The sequence below is a fragment of the Myodes glareolus genome, chromosome 24, assembly GCF_982192425.1.
Source record: "Myodes glareolus chromosome 24, mMyoGla1.1, whole genome shotgun sequence".
Lineage (NCBI taxonomy): Eukaryota > Metazoa > Chordata > Mammalia > Rodentia > Cricetidae > Myodes > Myodes glareolus.
The window spans coordinates 13,095,943-13,117,273 of NC_142049.1; the positions used below are offsets into that span (position 1 = coordinate 13,095,943).

At 49.6% G+C, this 21,331-nt stretch overlaps 1 protein-coding gene across 2 annotated transcripts in view; it reads left to right on the forward strand.

Annotated features, from left to right (window-relative positions):
- Window positions 1-21,331, forward strand: part of Cemip (cell migration inducing hyaluronidase 1) — a 143,571-nt gene that overhangs the window by 88,490 nt on the left and 33,750 nt on the right. For both annotated transcript variants that reach the window (XM_087901596.1, XM_087901595.1), the window contains exons 7-13: window positions 867-937; window positions 2,163-2,258; window positions 2,687-2,808; window positions 6,665-6,797; window positions 7,557-7,748; window positions 16,618-16,793; window positions 17,913-18,122. In XM_087901596.1, coding sequence (XP_087757722.1) covers window positions 867-937; window positions 2,163-2,258; window positions 2,687-2,808; window positions 6,665-6,797; window positions 7,557-7,748; window positions 16,618-16,793; window positions 17,913-18,122 — 1,000 coding nt within the window. The remainder of the gene's footprint in view (window positions 1-866; window positions 938-2,162; window positions 2,259-2,686; window positions 2,809-6,664; window positions 6,798-7,556; window positions 7,749-16,617; window positions 16,794-17,912; window positions 18,123-21,331) is intronic.

The window sequence follows — 21,331 nt, forward strand, 5'->3', positions numbered from 1 at the left end:
AGAATAAATGAGGAAGTCTGATGAGCCTTTCTCGAATAAGCTAACTGGAGTGAACCGAGTTGGAATTCTTCCCAGCATAACTCTTCATTCAGCTTCAGAGAGGGTACCTCTCTCATTGGGGTAAAGGCTTCAGACCTGCTTCGGGGAGGAAGCTTAGAGGGTCATTTTGCTATTTCTTAGTTCCCTTCAGTATAGACGTTCAACATGCTAGGGTGGTGTATTTAAGGTGGAGCCTTTACCCCAGCCACTGCATGTGGCATGCTGGAAAGGCAAAAACCACTAAGAAAACGTGCCTGTAAGAGATTCACACTCCCAAAGAGAAAGGGCCATGTGAACATCCCAAATCATAAACCTTTCTCTCCTTCCCTCCCCAGCACCAAGCCAACATATCCCATTCCTTACTAAGGTCCAAGGCAGGTGGCTAAGTGGCCTGTCACAGCATCCGGTGCCATTTTTCCAGAGCTCACCTCTTGGAGGCAATGGGCACAGTGGAACTGCCTCTGTGGGAACACAGCTCCCATATTTGCTGCAGGATCTAACTGGGCTTGGCGGGTGGCACCGCTGGGTTGTTGGTGTGTTTGTTTGATTGTGATTCATACCCATTCATGCCAGCATTGAGTCAAGCTGTCTCCAGGGTACAGAGACCCAGGCGAGCTGGCTGGTGAGGAAGCAGGCACCTTTGTGTTCGCAAAAAAAAAAAAAAAAAAAAAAAAAAAAAAAAAAAAAAAAAAAAGAGGTTCTTGTTCTATGGGGAAAGGAAGCCCATGGAGTGGATGGTAAATTCCTCTAGCAGCTGTCTTCACTCTGTCAGCCCAAGTGCAGGCTCCAATGTGTGAAAAACCTGACTGTCTTTTTTTTTTTTTCAGACACCCTTGGAGCTTCATCACTGTGAAGGGCAAACCCTCTTCTTCAGTTGAAGACCACATCGAATACCAGGGTAATGAATGGATGGTGGGAAGCCTGGGCCCCTCCGCTGTCTCCCTGACCGGGGGCTGTGTGGGTTGGGAGTGACCACTCTTAGAACACAGCTGCCCATCTGCCAGGGCCCAGTCGATACTCTGGGCACTTTAGTTACTACATTCTGAGGCAGGGACAAAGGTCCGTGCTGGAGGAAAATAGATTTCTCCCTAGAATTTGAACATCTCCGAAGAATTGTTAATAACTTCTCAAAAAATGATTCCCTGACAAAGAAAAGCTAAGCGCTGGGAGGAGGCCCCCAGAGGAACAGTAAGGACTAGAAGCCATAGAAAGGTTTTGTTGTTTGTTTGTTTGTTTAAGACAGGGTCTCGTGTGGCCTAAGATGGTCTCAATTTCTTTTTTTCCCTTTTTTTTATTAAAACAATCTTTTTATTTTACATACCTATTTTAGTTCCCAATCCCTCCCCTCCTCCTGCTTCCCCCACCTCCTCCCACCCTACTCCCCATCCATTCCCCAGAGAGGGTGAGGTCTCCCCTGGGGAGTCAACAAAGTCTGTCACATCACTTGAGGCAGGACCAAGGCCCTCTTCCCTGGTAGCAGAGGGTGACCTTGAACTTCTGGTCCTCCTGCCTCCACCTCCTACATCCCCATCACTAGCTTATGTGGCTCTGGGCATAAATATGGACGGACGCATGCTAGGCAAGTACTCTGTCATCTACGCTACATCCGCAGCCCTGTAGAGGGTCTGCATCATACAGCGTAGCCTCCACCATGCACAGTTGGGGTGAGAGCTGCCGGTTTTAATCCCAAGGCAGAACTCAGATCATGAGAAAGAACCAGTTCTCTCAACTCTCTATTTGACAGAAAGTTGCATTTGCGTTTTCAAAACTGAAATGCAGAAGAAAAAAAAATGAATGTAACCACTTTCCAAGTGAGAAGAATAATCTGGTTAGGGGGCTAAAATTCCTTAAGGAAATGGTTCAAGAGAACCAAGAGTAAAATACAAAAGTCCACGGTGAACTGGGCTCTCGGTGATGCGCACTGGGCGAAATCCCTACAATTGGGGGGTGGAGGCAAGAAGAGAAATCCAAGGTTTTCCTTGACTACATAATTCAAGGCTAACCTGGGCTACCTGAGATCCCATCTCAAAACAGAGCAAAACAAACATTAAAGCCAATCCAAATCAAATCAAAGATCTACCGATGTGAGGGCTCCCTAATGGAGTGTCTGGTGTCGCTGACAGGTCACAAAGGCTCGGCTGCTGCCCGGGTGTTCAAACTCTTCCAGACAGAGCATGGCGAACATTTCAATGTTTCTTCAACCAGCGAATGGGTTCAAGGTGAGGTGTTAGAGGCGGGCTGGTAAAACCTGCTAGCCCAGGCTGGGAATAGCAAGGATTTCTCTTAGGCCAGCAGGGACTCATTACTAGGCATCAACGAAGAAATTACAACCGAGTTTGTCTTTGATTAACCAAGCCACATGGGGGAATTGTCAACAAGCATTCCCCAGTGGTTAAGACTCGTGTGGCTCCACCACAGGGGCTTGTGGCATTTAGTTTTTTATGTACTAGATTGTGGTGTTGGTCATAGAAGCTTACGGGAAGCAGCCGTGGTAGTGATGGGCTTTGGAAGCGGGTTTTTGGGTGGGTTATTATTTCTCTACATCTTGCTCATTGTTTTTGTAGTAACGGGAAACTAACGCTACCTTTGCAAAAGAGAAGTGTCAATAGGAGCGGCTTCCTGTCTGACCTTGTCTCTGCTTTCCTAGACGTGGAATGGACGGAGTGGTTCAACCATGATAAGGTACCTCAGAGCAAAGGTGGGGAGAAAATTTCAGATCTCCGAGCGGCTCACCCAGGAAAAATCTGCAATCGACCCATTGACATACAGGTACCAACCTCCCAACAGTCAGGGAATCCCCACGACTCTGCTTTGAAGAAAGCGCTGTGGGCCACGGCTTTCTCTTGTCCCTCGGGTGGTATGAGTGTCTACCCCCTCCTCTGAAGCAGATTAATTATTCTGTTCCCACCACAGAGACAGAAGCAAAGGTTCCTAGCTGTTGAAAGCTAAGACTCCAGCATCCGCTTCTGAGTTCCTTATCCTTCTTCAGCCATGTCTGAGAGCAGAGGGGCCTGGTTGGCCCACGCATCTCACATCTGTGCTAATGACCTTTGGGCTCTTGAGTACACAGTGGGCAGATAGGATTTGAAGTGTAGCCCATGCCCAGCTGATGGAGGAGGGTTATCTGTCTATTGTGTTATTTTCATTGGTCAATAAAGAGACTGCCTTGGCCCCTTGATAGGACAGAAAATTAGGTAGGCGGAGTAAACAGAACAGAATGCTGGGAAGAGGGCTATGAGCCAGACGCCATGGAGCCAGCCACCAGGTCAGACAAGCTGAATCTTTTCCGGTAAGCCACTACCTCGTGGTGCTACCACAAGATTATTAGAAATGGGTTAATATCAAGATATGAGAGTTAGTCAGTAACTAACTCTCTAGAGATAATGGGTCAGGCAGTATTTAAATGAATACAACTTGTGTGTTATTATTTCTGGGGCTAAGCTAGCTGTGCGGGAGCCGGGCAGGATGAAAAGAAGGCCTGTCCGCAGCTCCTTTCTACAGATGGCGCCAACGTGGATAACTGAATCCACAGAAAGCTTGAGAAAGCTTGGGAACGAATAGAATAAAGCATGTTTTGTTGGTAGCAGCAATTTCTCAGGTCTGTTCTGTTTGCTAGAGCAAGCAAGCACTCTCATCTAAGGGAGGCTTCCTGACTCAGCTTTAGCTGCAAAACTTTGTAGCTCATTAAGAGGTCCTGCCACGAAACACTTAAACGGGTTAATATCAAGATATGAGAGTTAGTCAGTAACTAACTCTCTAGAGATAATGGGTCAGGCAGTATTTAAATGAATACAACTTGTGTGTTATTATTTCTGGGGCTAAGCTAGCTGTGCGGGAGCCGGGCAGGATGAAAAGAAGGCCTGTCCGCAGCTCCTTTCTACACCCAGCAACCCAGAGGGAGAGCATGCTCTCAGCCCTGCTCCCTCCTAAGGTGTATAGAAGTCACCATTCAGAGTCCTCCACTCAGAATCTACCTGAAGGTGGGGATGACTGCCACATTGGGCACACACTGAAACAAAAGATTCTCACATGTGCCTCTTTTCTTTGCCCGTCGACTGCCCCTTCTTCAGGGCTTCCACTAAGCCCTGGTCATGGCTGTATCATTCCCACTGCCCGGGACTGCATGTGACAGAGGGTCTGGGACACCTGTCCCATGTGGACATAATCAGGTCCTCTGGGAACAAGGGGGGAGCAGACATCTGTGGCCTCCACGAGGCTGGAGAAGGCAATGGGGGAAGCGAGAGGCAGCAATGGGATTGTCATTGTCTCACACACACACACACACACACACCCCGCAGTAGCTGGCCTAGAGGCTGTGGCCAGGAAACTGCTTTTGGAACCCAGAGAGGTCTGAGTTAGCTAAGAAGGCACCCCTCTGCACCAGTGACCGTTTGAAGTACCTGCCGTGCAAGGTTTTGAGTGGCATGTCTCCTCAGGGTGGCCTCTATATTTCTATCACCCTCGGAGTGAGGGTCCGTTTAAACCCTGCATCCTCATTCTGCATTCACCATCTGTTCACAGCCTACAGATGGCTGTAGAGGTCCATCAGATTATTTGACTTCACGGCTCAGTGCAAAATTAGGGGTCATAAATTTTCCCTCAAAACTTGGTTCCACGAGCTTACTGACTCCATACATGGGCGTCTGAATGTTCTCTACAAAGTTCATTCAAAACCTTGGGGGAAGGGTTTGAGATAAGGTCTCACCAGTCTGGCTGGCCTTGAACTCAATATGTAGACCAAGCCAGCACAGGGACCCACCTGCCACTGTTTTCTGAGTGCAGGGATTAAAAGCAAATGACATCCTACCCTGTTCAAAATTATTTTAATATTTTATTTTAAATTAAAATATTTTATTTAAAATTATTTTAATATTTTATTTAATATTTTAATAATATTAAGTATTTTATTATCTGCAAGCAAGGCTAATAATAATGTTTCTTTAGATATTCTTGCCATTTAGCAGTGATAGATCTTTTTTTTTCTCTCTCTCTCTTCTTATCCAAGACTGAGGTCATTAAAAGAGAAAGCACTGTAATTAAGCAGTTCCTTGAAATCATTTCTGGAGTTTGTCCCATGATGAATATCCAGTTCTAATGGGTAATGAATGAGCCAGGGCCCATTACTGTTGTCAGTACGACAGGACTCCCTTAAAGATGGAGCTGGCGCTGTGGGGTTCTGAGATCAGAGGAGCAGGGCTTCTTTCACAGTTGTTGACCTTGAACTTGGTGATGACTTCTTTGGGCCTTAGTGAGTCCCCTTAGGGACAAGGTGCCAACCTGGTCTCAGCTGCCACAGAGACGATGGAAATCGTGGCCACATGACTTGGAAAGAGCTGGAATTTAATTGACTTTTAAGCATGCATATCTGGGAGCCTCCTTTTAAGCCAAAGCCAAAGTTGTGGCTCCATTAGGTACAAATAATCTTTCCTAAAAAGTCTAAAAGTCTAGTTCTCTCTCTCTCTCTCTCTCTCTCTCTCTCTCTCTCTCTCTCTCTCTGTTTCTTGTTGGTGATACTTTCCTTCCTTATCCAAGTCTGTCTCCCTGTCTCCATGGTTTCTGTGCCAAAGATGGCCACAATGCTTTTCTAAATTGCACATCTTTGAATGACAGCCACAGTCTGCAGACAGACACACCCTGGCTTTGGGATGAGCCCCAGCTGGCAGGAACCACCCTCCTTTGAGCCTGTTCCTAAACTGTGTCCTGCCCTTGTCGCTTCTTGCTTGGCATCCCCGGTCAACTTCAACCTCCCTTTCAAGGATACAATGGGGGCGAACGGAGGGTGGTGGAATGAGGAACAGGATGTTAGAACAAAGGCCTTTAGGCTGGGTACAGCTAGAATGGGAGCAGCATTGAAGCTAATTTATAAACTCGAGCTTCATTTTTGCCTCTGCCACTCATTGACTTGTGATGCCCATTTTCTTTGCTCACCGTTTTCCTTATCGCCAGAACCAAACACCTCTTCCTAGTTTCTCTGTGAGAATGCAATGGATACCCGCGAGCCTTTAGCTCTTTAGCTGAGGCAGTGGATCCCAAACTTTCCTACCTGTTAGCATCACCTGGGCAGCTTTTACAGTCCTGCTGCCCAGGCTGCATCCTCAACCCACCAAATCTCAGCCTTTAAGGGGAGAACCTGGGCACAGAGCCTCGAGGCTCCTGGTGGCATGTAAAAACCCTTCTGAGCACCTGTGGGTTGAACGGGGTGAGTCTTCGATAAATAATTATCCAGCTCCTTCCATGGACTCACAATGGTAGGATGTTCATCTGGTAGTAGGGGCACATCAGGGGTTCTAAGTGAGCCCGTGTGTGCTGGAAACTCTTTACACGTGCACACAATGATAGCAGGAAGTCCTGTAGGACATAGGCAAGGTGTTCCTCCTGCCAGATCCCAAACCTAGCTGACTCTCTCCCCGAAATCAGGCCACTCTGCCTCCATTCCAAGACCTAATACTGTCTTTCTTATAACAAAACTCTAATAGACAATCGGGATAATAGTCCTGGGCTGTTGTAAATAGTTTTGCAGTGAGGACAGTTTTAAGCCTCGTAAATAGAAAATGCAGACATTAATCAATGCTTCCCCTCGTCATAAAAATGTAACCTTACTCTGTAATTTCCATCCCGTCCTCAGGCCACAACAATGGATGGAGTTGCCCTCAACACTGAAGTTGTCTACAAAAATGGCCAAGATTACAGGTTTGCTTGCTACACCCGGGGCCGAGCCTGCCGCAACTACCGAGTACGATTCCTATGTGGAAAACCTGGTAAGCAGGCAGATCCTGGCTCCTTGTTGGGTTAGAAATGCAACCGTGCTCTGGTCTCTGACCTGGCTGCTAGGTACTGTGCAATGGGATGGCTGGGTCAACGTGTGGAGTATCAAAGAGCCATCATCACCTGCACTGAGTGGTCTAGGCACAAAGGCAGGAGCAGCCAGACTCCCCTGGAGTTGAAAGCAGACAGCAACGCTCCACCCACCCTGTCATACACCTTTCTAGAAGGGGTGGGCATGGTTCAAGAAGGCAGAGTGCTGGTGGATGAGGCTGACACAGACTTTCTTCCTCTTCTGTTATTTATTTCAAAGCCAGTTCCCCAGGCGGTCCTCCTTAGAAAGGACTGGAAACGGCTGGTTTGTTCTGGAATCAGCATCTCCAGAAAGCAGTCATTAGGGATGGACTGGGGGTGGGGCTTACGGCTACTGTAAATAACAGTGGAGAAGGTCTATATTTGTTTTACATCTTGGGCAAAGTGGGTGTGGTGAGGCAGAGCATTGAAAACCAGCTTAGAAGTCAGTGGAAAATTCCTCTGCCCGGAGCTAATGAATGGGTCTTTTTTGGTTGGGTTTTTGTTGACTTCAAAAACCTGTAAGTACTGAGACTGTGATGGGAGAGAGCCTGGTGATTTGGGTTTTGGAAGGGCACACCTGGCATTTACCGATTTCCAGAGAGGAGGGGAAGAGGTGGGCAGCCACATGTTTGCTGAGGGCAAAGGGCTGCATCTCACTCCTTCCTGTTTTTGGGTTACAGTGAGGCCCAAGCTCACGGTCAGCATTGACACCAATGTAAACAGCACCATCCTGAACCTGGTGGACAATGTGCAGTCCTGGAGGCCTGGAGACACCCTGGTTGTCGCCAGCACTGACTACTCCATGTACCAGGCGGAAGAGTTCCAGGTTCTCACCTGCAAAGCCTGTGCCTCTACGCAGGTCAGAGTGGCAGGTAGGCATCCCACTTCTGCCCAGGCTGCATGAATCTGGACACGGGTAGACCTCAAGTGAAAGGAGATGTGTATCTGTGAGCTATTCTCAGAATGCTGTGTAACAAAGAAAACGATGAGAGTCTCGTTGCGAGCGTTTGCTCCGCTCTGATGCATCTATACATTGTCCAGGCAGGCAGCCTAAACTGATATCTGAAATAAATTTACTTAAGAAGAAATGGTTATTTTGGCTCATGGTTTTGGAAGCCTCAGTTCATGGTTTGTTGGCCCTGCTGTTCGGAACAAGAACTAGGGGTGGAGGGAGTTACTTGTCTCATGGTATCCAGGAAACAAAGAAAGAGGAAGATGATAGAGTTCTGCCTCCTGGGCTTGTTCTTGGGGAAAGGGGGCCCTGTTGTGTCGGGTATGTAGCTGGAATCCCAAGGTACCCATTACAGAGTCTGCAAAACATTTTTAGTGAGATGCTAATTTGGGGGTACAACTAAAAAAAGAGAAGGCAGTAGCAGGGAGCGGGTCAAGTCTCGATGAAGAGATTTGCAAGGTATGAGATCCCCAGTTTAAATGATAAGGCTTGAACCCCCGCGTTCCTCAAGAAAGGCTTTCCGGCCCTTATAATCAAGTCCACATCAATTGGATCCCCCAAAGAAAGAAACAAAGTGAACAAAATAATCTAGGTGATAAAAGTCTAAGTACAAAGGAGAAGAAACAGGTAGGCAGAAATGGCTGACAGAAGCCATTAAAGTGACCTCGGAGCTTCCTGGCAGCCAGAGCAGAGAAATTATCTGTATTCGAGAAAAGGAAGGCAACAGGCCTATGGGGTCACCTTTCTCTAAGCGCTCAGCTTGAGGAGCTTTCCTCATGGTTATCTTACACAGGCCACGGCATGGCAACATGAACTTGACCCTCTGCAAAACGTATTCTGGGTGGGGCTGCTTGCAGTTTGACTCCTAATGTTAGAAGCAGGGGAGGTGTTGGGTATGTTCTGTGAACACATTTCGCAAAAGGCGTTTTGGGCTTTGCCTTGTTTGGCAGAGGCAAAGCAGTACAGACTCTGGAATCAGGCAACTTATTATTAGCTGTGTCCTCATTTGTAGCAATGAGGTCTCACTAATATGGCCAGGGATGGCACCCGACTACAACCCTCCATGTCTCAAAGGCCTGCGCCATTACACCTAACTTGCTACAATTGCTTTTGACATCAGCTCCAATAATTCTTTTTCTTCTTCTCATGTCTATGTGGGTTTAGTGTGCATATGTGTATGCATGTTCAAATGTGTCTGGGCACATGTGGGGGGATGTGCAGGTATATGGGTGGTGGCCCAAGATTCATCTTGGGAGCCATCCTCTATCTTTCTCCTGCTTATTTACTGAGGTGGTCTCTCAGCTGAACCTAGAGCTTGCGGACACAGTCAGTCTGACCAGGTAGCGTGTTCCAGGGATCTCCAGTCTCCACCTTTGGAGCCCTGGAATTATAGGTGAGCTGCTACACCCAACCAGTATTTACATAGGTGCGGGAACTGAGCTGAGTCTCCACGCTCGTGTGGCAAGTGCTTTGACCACTGAGCCGCCTTCACAGCCCTAAGTGCAATAATTTAGTAGCTGATTGATCCTCAGTGTGGGAAGTATGGAAGGAGCTTGACTGATTACAAATGGTTGGACCTGGTGTGCTTCAGTTTGCCGTTTCTGCCATTTGGGACCCGTGGGCACATGGCATTGTGGAGGAGAAAACAACCTCTATCATGATTATTAAGGAAGATTCACATCTGGGGCAGCCTGCCGTTTTCTTCTGGAGATCTCTGTATCTCCAGGTGTGGGAGTCACATCTGTGCACCTTCCTCCCCAATGATGGGCAGGCACCTTTGTGGGGACATAAAGAAGAATCTACTTGCCCAGCAGCTCCTGAGCACATAACCTGTGCTGGGCAGTTGTATCAGCCTTTTGGGTGCCATGGTGAGCAAGATGGATACCATTCCCTGCCCCCAGGAGAGCTGCATCCCAGCAGGAAGAATGGCATCCATCAAAGAGCCTGAAAAATAAGACTCCAGTCACAATAATTACAACAGAAGGATGTGGGAGGAGCTGGGCACAGGGAGAAGGGATTCAGCTCAGCTGGAGTGGGCATAGTGCTTTCCCTGAGTAATTCAGGATTAAGCAGGGTGATGGGAGAAGATGACGGTGTGGCTAGGAGAGAGATGTATTGCTAGAAAGGAAGTCACATAGGCACGCCACCTGAGCAGGGTGGCCAGTCATGAGGAGAACTCCTCAGATTGCAGAGGGGGAGAAGGCAGGACAACCAAAGGCTTTGTTTGAATGTACAGGAACCCACTGAAGTCTATGAGTCTGCTGGGTGTCCCCTAGCGAGGCAGAACTTCCCATGCCTGCATCTATAGGGCACATAAGTGATCACCAATGAGACAGTGCGTGGTAGACAACCTCCTGGGGATGTCAGATGCCCCTTTGGCAGGTCCTTTGAATTGATGTCACTCCTTGAGGCTCCAAGCAGCATGTAGCTATCCAGAATGGGGGAAGCCTGACTGACTTCCAGTTCTTGCTGGAAGTAGGAGTAGGAGTTCTGCTAGGTCTGGGCAGACTAGACCTCATCTGAATCCCAAGATAGAGAGAGCATCTTAAGGTCCGTAGAGGAGAGCTCACTTTGAGCAGCTCCCTATTGCTGTGGATGGCAAGATAACCCTGAGTTGAAGGATCCATGAGATGCCAGGCTCACACAGCAGAGATGGGGGGGGGGGGTTCATGCCGAGGGCTACTGTTCCCAATAAGCATGCTACCAACTCAACCAACAACTCATGAATATTGCCAGGGTGGACCAAGAGTGTCAGAGGGCTACTTGGGTGGCCAAGTCCCAAAGGATGAAAGTAGGCGTGGAGACTTGCTTCATGATGCCCCCAAGTCCCTTGCTTTAGCATCGAAGGATTCTTCTTCAGCTTCCCACTGCCTAGGAGGAGTGGATCAGCCACTCTGCTCAGAAGCTTTGTGTCCCCATGGAAACAGCTCCTTCTGGCAAGCAGTGTCACAGAAGCCTCAGGTGGGGATGAGTATGCGTGCGTGCATATCTGTCTGTCCATCTGTCTCTCCTGAGCAGGCACCCACTGCTCCTCTTCCCAAAGTCCGTTCTCTGCTCTTCCTCCCCGGCTAACACAGAGGATTCGGCCTGCCTATCCCTTTCTGTACCTGCCTTCTTCTCCTACCTGCACCATTCTGTAGGCTCGCCTCCTCAGTCTAGCTGCAGATAGGGACCCAATCTCCTTGGATCCTCCTTCCTTCTAATTCCAGAAAACAGCCTTCTTTGCATTTTAAGGGTTTGCTGATGAGAAACAGATGAGGTGACAAAGTGCTGGAAACACATGAGTCATCTAAAAAGTAAGTTTTTTTTCAAAAGTTCGCCAGCTGCAGCGTGATTCCCAGCACCTCTTGATGTGACCGCGACAGTTGAAGTCTCCCCCTTGGCCTTTTGCCCCCCCCCCTTTTCCATCGTCAGCTTCCCACTCTGCCTCGTAATCTCCACACTTTGAGCCACTGCCACCGCTACTTAGAATGAGTGTCATTCCCCCGGATAGCCCCAACATTTTCCAGGTTCACCTGTTCCTTCTTTGTGAGACCCTCAGCTTCTGGGGGTTCTTGCTTTATATGTGAAGCAGAAGAGGAGACTGAGGTTGTAGAAATCAGACGTCTAAGTCTGTGATTTCCAGTGTGGCAGCCACCAGCCCTAGGTGGCTGCTTCAATTCAATTGAAGTCAAATTAAATTCGTAGAGTAGACAGGTTTTAAATATGAAAGCCACATGGGCTTAGTGGCTACTATGTTGAACAACGTGGAATCGGTTGTCACAGGATGTCCTTATGGGTGGTTGGGTAGTGCTTCTGTAGACTAAGCAAGCCAGTATCTTTCAAGCTCCCAGCTTGCATATGAGAAGGACAGCCCACTTCCCCTGACTGTGGGTTCAATTGGGTCTAACCTACAAGTACCTGTGTGTCTGTCTTCCCGGGAAGGTGTTGATGGTTTATTCTTCTCTTGTTCTTGCGGTGTCTGATTCTGTGCTTGTTTGGCGGAGGTTTGCAGAGTATGGTATTGAGGTGCGTCTGGATAAACTCAGAAAAATACGAAGTTTAGAGTCCCTCTATGACCCAGGTTCTCCCTGCTCCTTTCCTTGGCCCAAGTCTCTCTTAAATTATTTGGGACGATGCTGACATGGCCAGCCTGCGCATGTGTGTGCTGTGAGAAGGAGGGGGGTGGAGAGGGGTGGGAGATCCCCTCATCAGGAAGGGATGGAAAGAGGTGGAGAGGGTGGGTGGGAGAGCCCCTCATCAGGAAGGGACAGAAGGAATCGGGCACACCACTCCAAGCGCTTGCTGCGGTTGGGAGTGGCCTGCGAAAGGAACAAGGAGGGAGATAAGTGGCCTTCGAGGACAGCAGCAGCTTGTAAAGGTTCTGATAAGGAGCCTTGCAGCAGGGGAGTTGGCTGTGACTGCGAAATTCCCACAGTTCTCAGCAAGACCTGCACTTCCTTAGCCCATGGGAGTCTGATAAATATAAGCCTTCTATTCACCTGAAGTCCTTCAAGCCCCCCTTACCCCCACTGAACAAAGAAAACCCTGAAACCAGCTGTTCATCAGTTCCTGTCACTGGTGGAGCTCTGGAGACAGCCCTGACAGCTGCACGTGTCATTTCTGTCACCCTGGCCTCCAACCGTGTGCCCCGGGCTGTTTAAACACATTCTGTGGATTAACTAACTTAATGATCTTAGCTACCTTTTGGGATGCGAGCTATTTTTTAATCTCTGCTTCATAGATGAAGGGCCCAAGGTTCAGGGAACTTAAACCATAGGCTCCAGAATGCCTCTGTAAACTGAGTCACACAGCCTGGCTCGGAGTCATGTGGAGAATGACGGTCTTGGATAGAGGCAACCAGGTGGGTGAAAACTCTGAGGCTCAGATGGCAAAGGGCCTCAGGAGTCAAGACCAGCCAGCGTGGTGGCAACTAAAGAGGATGTGTGGGGATGAAAGCAATGAACCTACCAGGGACCAGAGTGTCTGCCCCATCCACCTTGGACTAGTAGAAGGAACAGGGCTAGTGTGACTGAGCCGGTAGTTCATTGTATCACCTATTCCAAAAATAAGTCTATCCCTCTGGGGACATCTCCTGGGAAGCCAGCTCTGTGCTGTACCTCTCAGGACCCAAGGGAATGCCCATCACTTCCCTCACTTCCCTTGACCCTGTCATTGGTAGTAGGAGTCAGTTCTTTGACCATACCCCTCACACAACCCCAAACTGTCTTGCTTGGCTGAAAAATCCTTTATCAGTTCCCCTGGGTATTGTCGGTAACTCCATCCTTTGGGGTGTCCACGAGGGAAGATTAGTTCTGGATCCGGGAGCCTGGAACTTAGAAGACCAGGATCCCAGATGCCCTTGGGGACTGATACCCAGCTTTGTAAGAGGGTCCAGTTTCCTGCATGTTGAGCAGGGCTGGCTTGGCAGAGCAAACAGAAGAGCAGAGGTCCTCTGCTGACAGAGAAAAGAGAGAAGGAAGATGTATCCAGACAGAAGCTGACATGTAAGTGGTCCCCTGGCAAGATGCACACTGGGACACTGCAAAGTCTGCAGACTACCATGCATGTCTGGCACATGTGATGGGTCAGAAGGAAGGATGGAGATCGGCCAGACAGACCTCTCCCCTCTGGGAAACCCCGGCCCAGCTAGAGTGGATCAATAAGGCGCTCTGGGTGGAGCTCGCGGCCATGTGACATAGGACTTCAGGAGCTGGAATAGAAGGACAGGAGTGGGAGGGGGCTGTTCAGTCCTTCTTGAAGAGGTGCCACACGAGTGTGTGTCATAAAAGGACACAGAGGTACGGTGACCTGCACACCCCTCGAAGTCAGAGTCAAGGGTGTGTGGGAAATAAATAGGTTCTAGGAAGAGGGACCACTCACCCTCTATGGATATCATCCTCACGTCACAGGAGAAAGGTGTTACACAGAAGTGGCTGTGCTGGAGAAGGCCCAGGCTCCCAGTGCTCCCTCAGCCCCCAGAACTACTGCCCAGTGGTAAAGAAAAACAGCCTCCCTATGGTACCCCATGACAGCCATGTCCCCCAGGCTCTTTCCTTTCCAGCCACCAAGCCGTCTCTGTTTCCTCTGTCTGGCTTTCTGAAGCTAGCGTCTCTCAGAAGCCGTGTGTGCCACTTTCAGAGACAGTCCTTGCCCCTTGCCCTATGACTAGCTTGCTTGTGAAGGCCACAGACCCAACAGGCAGGGAGATGAACCAGAGGCTTCTACATACATGTTCGGAGGACCTTAAAGCAGTAAAGACAAGTGGCCATGGCCCAAACCAAAAGCCATAGTGAGCCCAGGGAGGAAGAAGACCAGCATTCTGCAGTTAACTTGCTTCCAATTATCTCCTTTAGTGCTGTCAGACTCCACGTGGAACTGTTGGAAGGTGGTGAGGTCTAATAGAATGTTTAAGTTCGTTAGGGATATATTCTAGAAGAAGACTTCAGGATACTGGTCTTCTCCTTTCTCTGTTTTATTACTCTTTCTCTGTTTTATTACTGGCCACAAAGCATATGACCTTCCTCTGGCGTATGCAACCACGATGAGATGCTGCACCAACACGGGCCCGAACGACATAGCCAACAGGTCCTGACTTGAAACCTATGAAACTGTGAACTGAGATAAACCTTTCTTCTTTCTAAATTGATTCATCCCAGGTATTAGTTATAGCAACAGAAAACTGACTGTCACTATGCCTGGGACTCGTAAGGACTCTGTGGTAGGCTGAATCTATGTTGGCTATGTTATTCTTAGTTCCTATGAATAGTGCCTCACATGGCAAACAGGACTTAGAATTCTGACTGCAGTTCTGGAAATGGAAGAGTGTCCTGGGTTATGTGGATGGCTCCAATATAATTACAAAGGCTATCAGATAAGAGGGATTGAGGAAGATTAGGGAGGAGAAAGCCGTGGTGTGACTGAAGCAGATAGAGCCATGGAAGGTGGGAGAGGGGGTCACAAACCCAGGAGTACAGAGGCGGCCGCTGGAATCTGAAAAAGCCTGGGAACAGTTTCGATGCAGCACCTTCTCAAGCAAGCAGCCCTGCCAACACCTTGACTTGCCCCAGGAAATTAACTTGGGACATCTAACCTCCAGGACCATAAAAAAATAAAGCTGTGGTAATCTGTCACAGATGCGACAGAAAACACGCGCCGTTCTCTTGCTTGGAGCTGTTTTCTCAGCTTCCGCATGCAGCAATGTCATCTCGCTTCAAAGAAACCACTGTCTCACTGAGTCTGCAGAATTCTAAAACCATTTTTGCATCGCTTCCTTAACAATCCTGCCAGCTCCCAGGATGTGTGCCAGTGAAGGGGAGGGCAGGGGTCAGCTCTTCCTGTGGGTGAGAAAGCGGAGGAAGGCCACTTTGGTGGGTATTGCTAATTTTAACCATGGCCTTCGCACATGGGCACTCGTGGTATCTCAAGGCCATGGCAAGGGCCTCCTCGATCAAGTCAAGGTCAGAGTGAGAACCTAGTAGAATAGCGTAGGTGGTGTGGTTTGGGCTGGAAGTCCACATGGGAGAGGCACGCTCTTTGCAATTGTATCCTCAAGGAAAACAGAAATAGCCACAAGCCCCGTCAGCCATCTTAGTAATGAGCCTGTCTTAAGCTGTACTTTCTGCACAGATGGAGGAAGAGAAGATGGGAGGGGTGAGACTAAGAGAATTTGGCTGGAAAGGGGGTGAGGTAGTGGGAGGGAGAGAAAAAAACGGACAGAACACAGGGTCAAGGATTCAGACCACACAGGACAGGGTTCTGGAGGGAGTGCGGGAGGGTGTTTGGTTTGTTAGATTTTTCTCAAGGTTAGCAGGGTCTGGGAAAGCTTGAGGGTTGAGAGCATCCGTACACAGATGAGGGATGAGGTGGCTGGCCTGGAAAGGACTGCCAGCTGGAGGCAGTGCCTTCTGAATGTGCCACGGGACAGGGCTAGGACCCATGGGCCTGGAGAGTGCTCCCTCTGTGGGATGATGTCAACACAGTCTTTCTGAATGTGCCACGGGACAGGGCTAGGACCCATGGACCTGGAGAGTGCTTCCTCTGTGGGATAAAGTCAGCACAGAGCAGGATGCAAGCTCCTCCCCACTGCTCCCTGTGGGGCCACAGGGGCATGTGCACAAGCTCACAGCTCCGGGCGCAGGAACACCAGCCTGCTCTTTCTCAAGCACCAGGCTCAAGGCTGCTGAGAGTAGCGCATGGGTTTGCCCTGCTCTGAAGTGGAGGTCTGCAAGGGAAAGGGTTTGTTTTGTCCGAAGAATTGTAGCTGGAAGGCAACTACAGTGGAAGCTCTGGGGAGACTCTCTCTCTCTCTGTATCTATTTCTGTCTCTGTCTCTCTCTCCTCTGCTCTGCCATCCTGCCATCTCTAGGCCATGGCTTTCCTCTGGTTGAGGGGTGAGGCTGGCCCACCAGGCTGGAAAGCAAGAGAGGCTACTCAAGGCTACCCCTGATACTTCTACCTAGATGAAGGGAGGTGGGGAAGCCCAGCACCACTGGGAAGCCCTGGGTCAGATGAATCACGGAAGAGTCTAGCTCTGAAAATCAGAAGAAGAATAAATATTACCGGACAAGCAACCAAATCTGTGATGGTCTTAAGACCTAAGCATGGGTAGCTATGAACGACGGCTCCGCTCCTAGGCATGTGACCATACGAACGTGAGCATTGTTCTGTGTCGTGGGAACAAGGACCATGGGGCCCAACCTGAGTGAGGGCCTGGTGAAGAGCGAGTTACGGCTGTGTGAGTACAGGATAGGAAGACAGTGGGCAATGCTACACCTGCCAATCTGCTCCCTCACCCTCTTGTGCCCTAGGGAAGCCACAGTACCTACACATTGGGGAGGAGATTGACGGTGTGGACATGCGGGCTGAGGTTGGGCTCCTGACTCGGAACATCGTGGTGATGGGAGAGATGGAGGACCAATGCTACCCCTACAGCAGCCACATCTGTGACTTCTTTGATTTTGATACCTTCGGGGGTCACATCAAGGTAGGAATCTGCCTGGCTGAGGCTCTTAGCCCTACAGGAGGGATTAAAGGTGTGCGCCACCACCGCCTGGTGGGTAATTCTTTATAATAATGTCAACGAAGAGGTTGACCAAAGGAAACTGAGAGTTCACAGAGAGCTCTGCTGGCCTTTGAAGTGGGGAGAGTCTTGTGGTTCAGACCTATGTTTTTAGGGGTTCTAGAGTCTCCAGTCCCTAGTCCGTGGGTACTTTCTGGCTATTGTCATCACGTACCCAAGACCACAGTGAGACCTAGAGGAGACAGTAGTTCTCCGTCGCACAATCTACTGCCGCGGCTCCCACTCTTAAGGAGGATCCTAAGTCCCTATGACTCTGTTACTCATGAAGCCCAAACTCTGCTCAGACTCATTCTCAAGACAGCTCTCCGGGCATTGGCTGCTGAACTAGTGTTCCAGTTGGTACCCAAATCTAGGGAAATGATCTGCATATCAAGCTCCAGCTCCTCTGGTAGAAGTTGGCCGAGCCTGCTTCTGACTCACGTCATTCCAGACTGTGCTTTCTGCGGAGCTCCCGGTGTGTACACATTGCCTGGCCGAGCAGTTTCCCTGTGCACATCCAGCAGCATCCCTGTGCTGTGACCACCTGTCACTCATAGGCACGCCCCCAGAGCAGAGACTCGGGGTATCTCCAGAGTCAGCACCCCCTTCCTTCCTGGGAGAAGGCTTCACACAGTAAACAATGGTACCTTGAAGTCTTCCAGTCCCCAGCACTCCTGTGGCAGGTTTTCTGTCACCCCCACCCCCCAAGCCTTTTAGGATTATCTCTTCTTCATTGGTGGCTCTGGAGATGGCAAAGGAAGATCAAAGCAAGTCTAGCTATTGTCCTGGGCCCTTCCAATCCAGAGTCCGTTATCCTGCAGCATCTTGTAAAGCCTTGCTGGACTTCCTTAGTGTAAGAGGGCCAGGCATCCTCATCCATGTGCACAGAGCCTCCTTGATTTGTTGAGTACCCAGGAGGTACTCCGTGGACAAAGGACTGGAAAGGTGATACCTCTGTCCTCTGGGGATGCAGGTATCAGCTGGGGGGCGGGGGGAATCAGGGGCGGCCTCGGGGTTCTTTTAACTTTCACTCTTCTGTTGCAGTTTGCCCTGGGGTTTAAAGCTGCCCACTTGGAGGGCGTGGAGCTAAAGTACATGGGGCAGCAGCTGGTGGGCCAGTACCCGATTCACTTCCACCTGGCTGGCGACCTGGATGAGCGGGGAGGCTATGACCCGCCTACGTACATCAGGGACCTCTCCATCCACCACACGTTCTCCCGCTGCGTCACTGTTCACGGCTCCAATGGCCTGCTGGTAAGCGCCTGCTGGAAGGGCAGCCTATCTAGGGACTTAGGCCATGCGGGGAAGGGAGATCTTGGGGCTGTGCCTTCTCACCTGCTTCTGGTGTGAACTTGGACAGACTACGGAGTCAGTCAGGTCTCCGGTTTCCTCCTGGGAGCCCGGCAGACCAGGGTTACCTTTCAGTTTGCTTGGGTAGAGGATGTGTGTGAAACATTCCTAGCTGTATTATCCTAGCAACCCATCTGCGGAGCAGGGAGTCCAGGTATTGCCAAAGAACAGCCTGGCTTTGGGGAACTGAGCAGGCATGCGGGACTCTAGCCAGGACAGCATGGGGAGCCAGCCCCTCAGTGAGTTACAGGCTTCTAGAGCTGGCAGGGGGCCATCCCCAAGAGTTTGTGCTAATTTAGGTGGGGAAATCAAGAGACTTACAGTAGGAAAAGGAAGACAGTGAGTTAGGGCACCCCCCAATCCCCGAGATCTAGCCTGGGACAATGAGTCAATGGTACCCACAAGTAGAGTCTTAAAGCAGAACCCTGGACAGCTTTGCCCAACCAGCAGATCTGTGCAACACTGTAAGCTAAGACTTCCTCCTGCCCAGTTCCCAGGAATGTCAGCTGCCAAATTAGAAAGGAGCATCTCTCAGCTGCCTTGTTATCCAGCTACCACATGGCTGGGGTGCCAACTACAAATATCGAGTGGCCCTTCAGGGATCTCCCACCACGCAGTTGAGCTGAGCTGTGCTTGCCAGATCTGGAGGCACAGCCTCACTGCAGCCTTTCCAAGGCAGAACCAAATTGCACTGTTTGCCTTCTAGACAGTGTCCGGGTCTCTGGTTCTCTGAGCCAATCAGACAGCAGCGGGGCCATACCCCAGACAGGCCTGAAGTTTTGCAGATTGGCTTTGCACGCTCTTGGAATGTGCATTTGTACGCCGTCCTGAATGCAGCTGCTCTGGGAGCTGGCCTTTCACGCTGGCGTGTTTCTCTGCTGCCTGGGTTGCAGGGTTTACCAGTGGGGTGACTCTGTTTCAGGGAGAGGGTTCAGTTGGCAGAGCCAGAAGAGGCCATATAGAGACAACGATGCTGTTGTGGTTTAGACTGTAGAGGCCCCAGGCTGGGGGGCAGGGATGGGTCCTCTAGCATCATCCCTGGTCAGACATGGGTGGATCCCAGACAAGCAGATCCCAGCTGTATGAAGTGCCCCCAGCTGTATGGAGCCGAGAAGTGTCTCAGCACCTTGCCCCATACCAGCAGGTCCCAAAGTGTCCTAGGAGGGCAGCTAGCTCATAGCTCTTTGCTGTCCTCCACCTGTGCACCTCCATCCTTGGGTCCAGCTTCCTTCATCCTCAGCCCCTTCCTCTCATTTATTCTTTTATCTTTTTTTGTAAAAAAAAATTGCTTTATTTTATGTGTATCCATCTTTATATGGAATGCAAGCATGTTTTTATGTATACCATGTGCCTGCCTGGTACCCACAAACGTCTGATGAAGGCGTGAGATCCCTGGAACCTGGTACTAGCAAATGAACTCAAGTCCTCTGCAAGACCAACAAGTGCTCTTAACCACTTGAAAGTTACAAGTGGTAACTTAACCACTCACAAGTGCTGAGCCACCTCTTCCAGCCCCTTCTAGTTCAACATTTAAACCAGTTCCCTCTTTTGACGCAAACACAAGCCCTTCAGCTTCTGCTTTTCTGAGTTTTGGAGACAGCTTTCAGCAGTGTGGCTCTAAAATGCCGCTTCGTTTAGCAAACCACAGCTCTTCTTTCAGCTCGTGCATCTCTTCGCTCTGATCAAAAGTCAAAAGCGTAGAGTTGCAGGAAGCGATGGAAACTCCCTGGGCCTCAGTTTCCTCCAGTGCATAGTGAAAATGCTGATAGAGTCAGCTTCAAAGGGCTGTTGTGAGGGCGGAACCAGATAAAACAAGTGACGCGCTTCGAGGGGGACACGAAATGGTAGTAGCACCATGTGCCTCTGCATTTCTATGTGTTCTGTGAAAACATCCCTGCTTCCGGGAGATAGTAGCCAGCATATGCCTGCACCAAAAAGTAGGGCCTGTGTAGTTAGATGTTCTTGGCAAAAACTGCATGAATGTGCTCCCTCTCTGCCACTTTGAAAAATCCCAGTGCCTGCTCACATACAAAGGGTCTCCAGGAAAAACTCACCAAACCGATTGCTCTCTTAGCAAAGCCTGTCCTCATCTGGTCACAGGGCCCCTTCCTCATACAGCTTTCGCAGCCCACTGAGTCACTGTTCTGAGTCCCTAGAGTGAAGCTGTGGCAGTATCTCCTGTGATGGTAACATGGTTGAGGGTGTCCTTCTGGCAATGGAACGTGGCGCACCAAGGCTCCACGGTGCTGGCGGGTGCAGTGAGGAAGCCTGCCTTCACTATCCCCAGGATGCTAGCGGGTGTAGGGTGGAAGAATTTCCCCCAGTGAGAGGCTCTACATACACTCTCTGCAGGGGCCGCAGGGAAATGGGCTCAGTTTATTTCCGTGTGTACTTCATGTGTATGTCAAGCTCTAAGGCAGGACCTTGATCATTGCCCTCCTATTACTGGAAGGCAGTCGGTATAGTCCAGAGCAGAGCTGGTCCCTCTAGTCAACATGCTTTTCCTCAGGCAACACCTGACCTTAGGAGGGAGCTCTGCCTCCCCTTATCCTCTCCCCTCACCCCTTCCCACCTCCCCTACACAGTCTTGGCCACATTCCTTCCCTTTTTAGGTAGTGTTTTCTTCTGTTTCCTCTCTCAACTTCTATTTGCATATTCAAAAACTCATTAAGATCTGCAGAACAAATGACCCTTGCCTGCGTTCCAAGGCCAGCTTCTTCTCGGGAATTTTATTTTTAAATTTTTTAATAGCAGCAGAATCTTGGAAATGAAATTTCTTTTTAAAATGGCTGAATTCCATGTGAGGCTTCTCACTGATATGTGTGTGTGTAGACATAAACATATATGTATCTATATATACATACAGATACATATTTATAATATCATACCCATCCTAGATTTCAGGAGTAAGTAACACCCTCTTTGGTACCAGGAGTCCCTTGAGGGAGCCAAAATCCCTCATTTTGAGTACCAGTATCAAATGGCCTGGTATTTGCATAGAACCTGTGCACATGCTCCTGCTTTAAATCACCTCTAGGTGGCTTATGCTGCCATGCAAAGGCCTAATAAACAGTTGGCACCCCATATCTTTTGGGGAACAAAGCCAAGGGGAA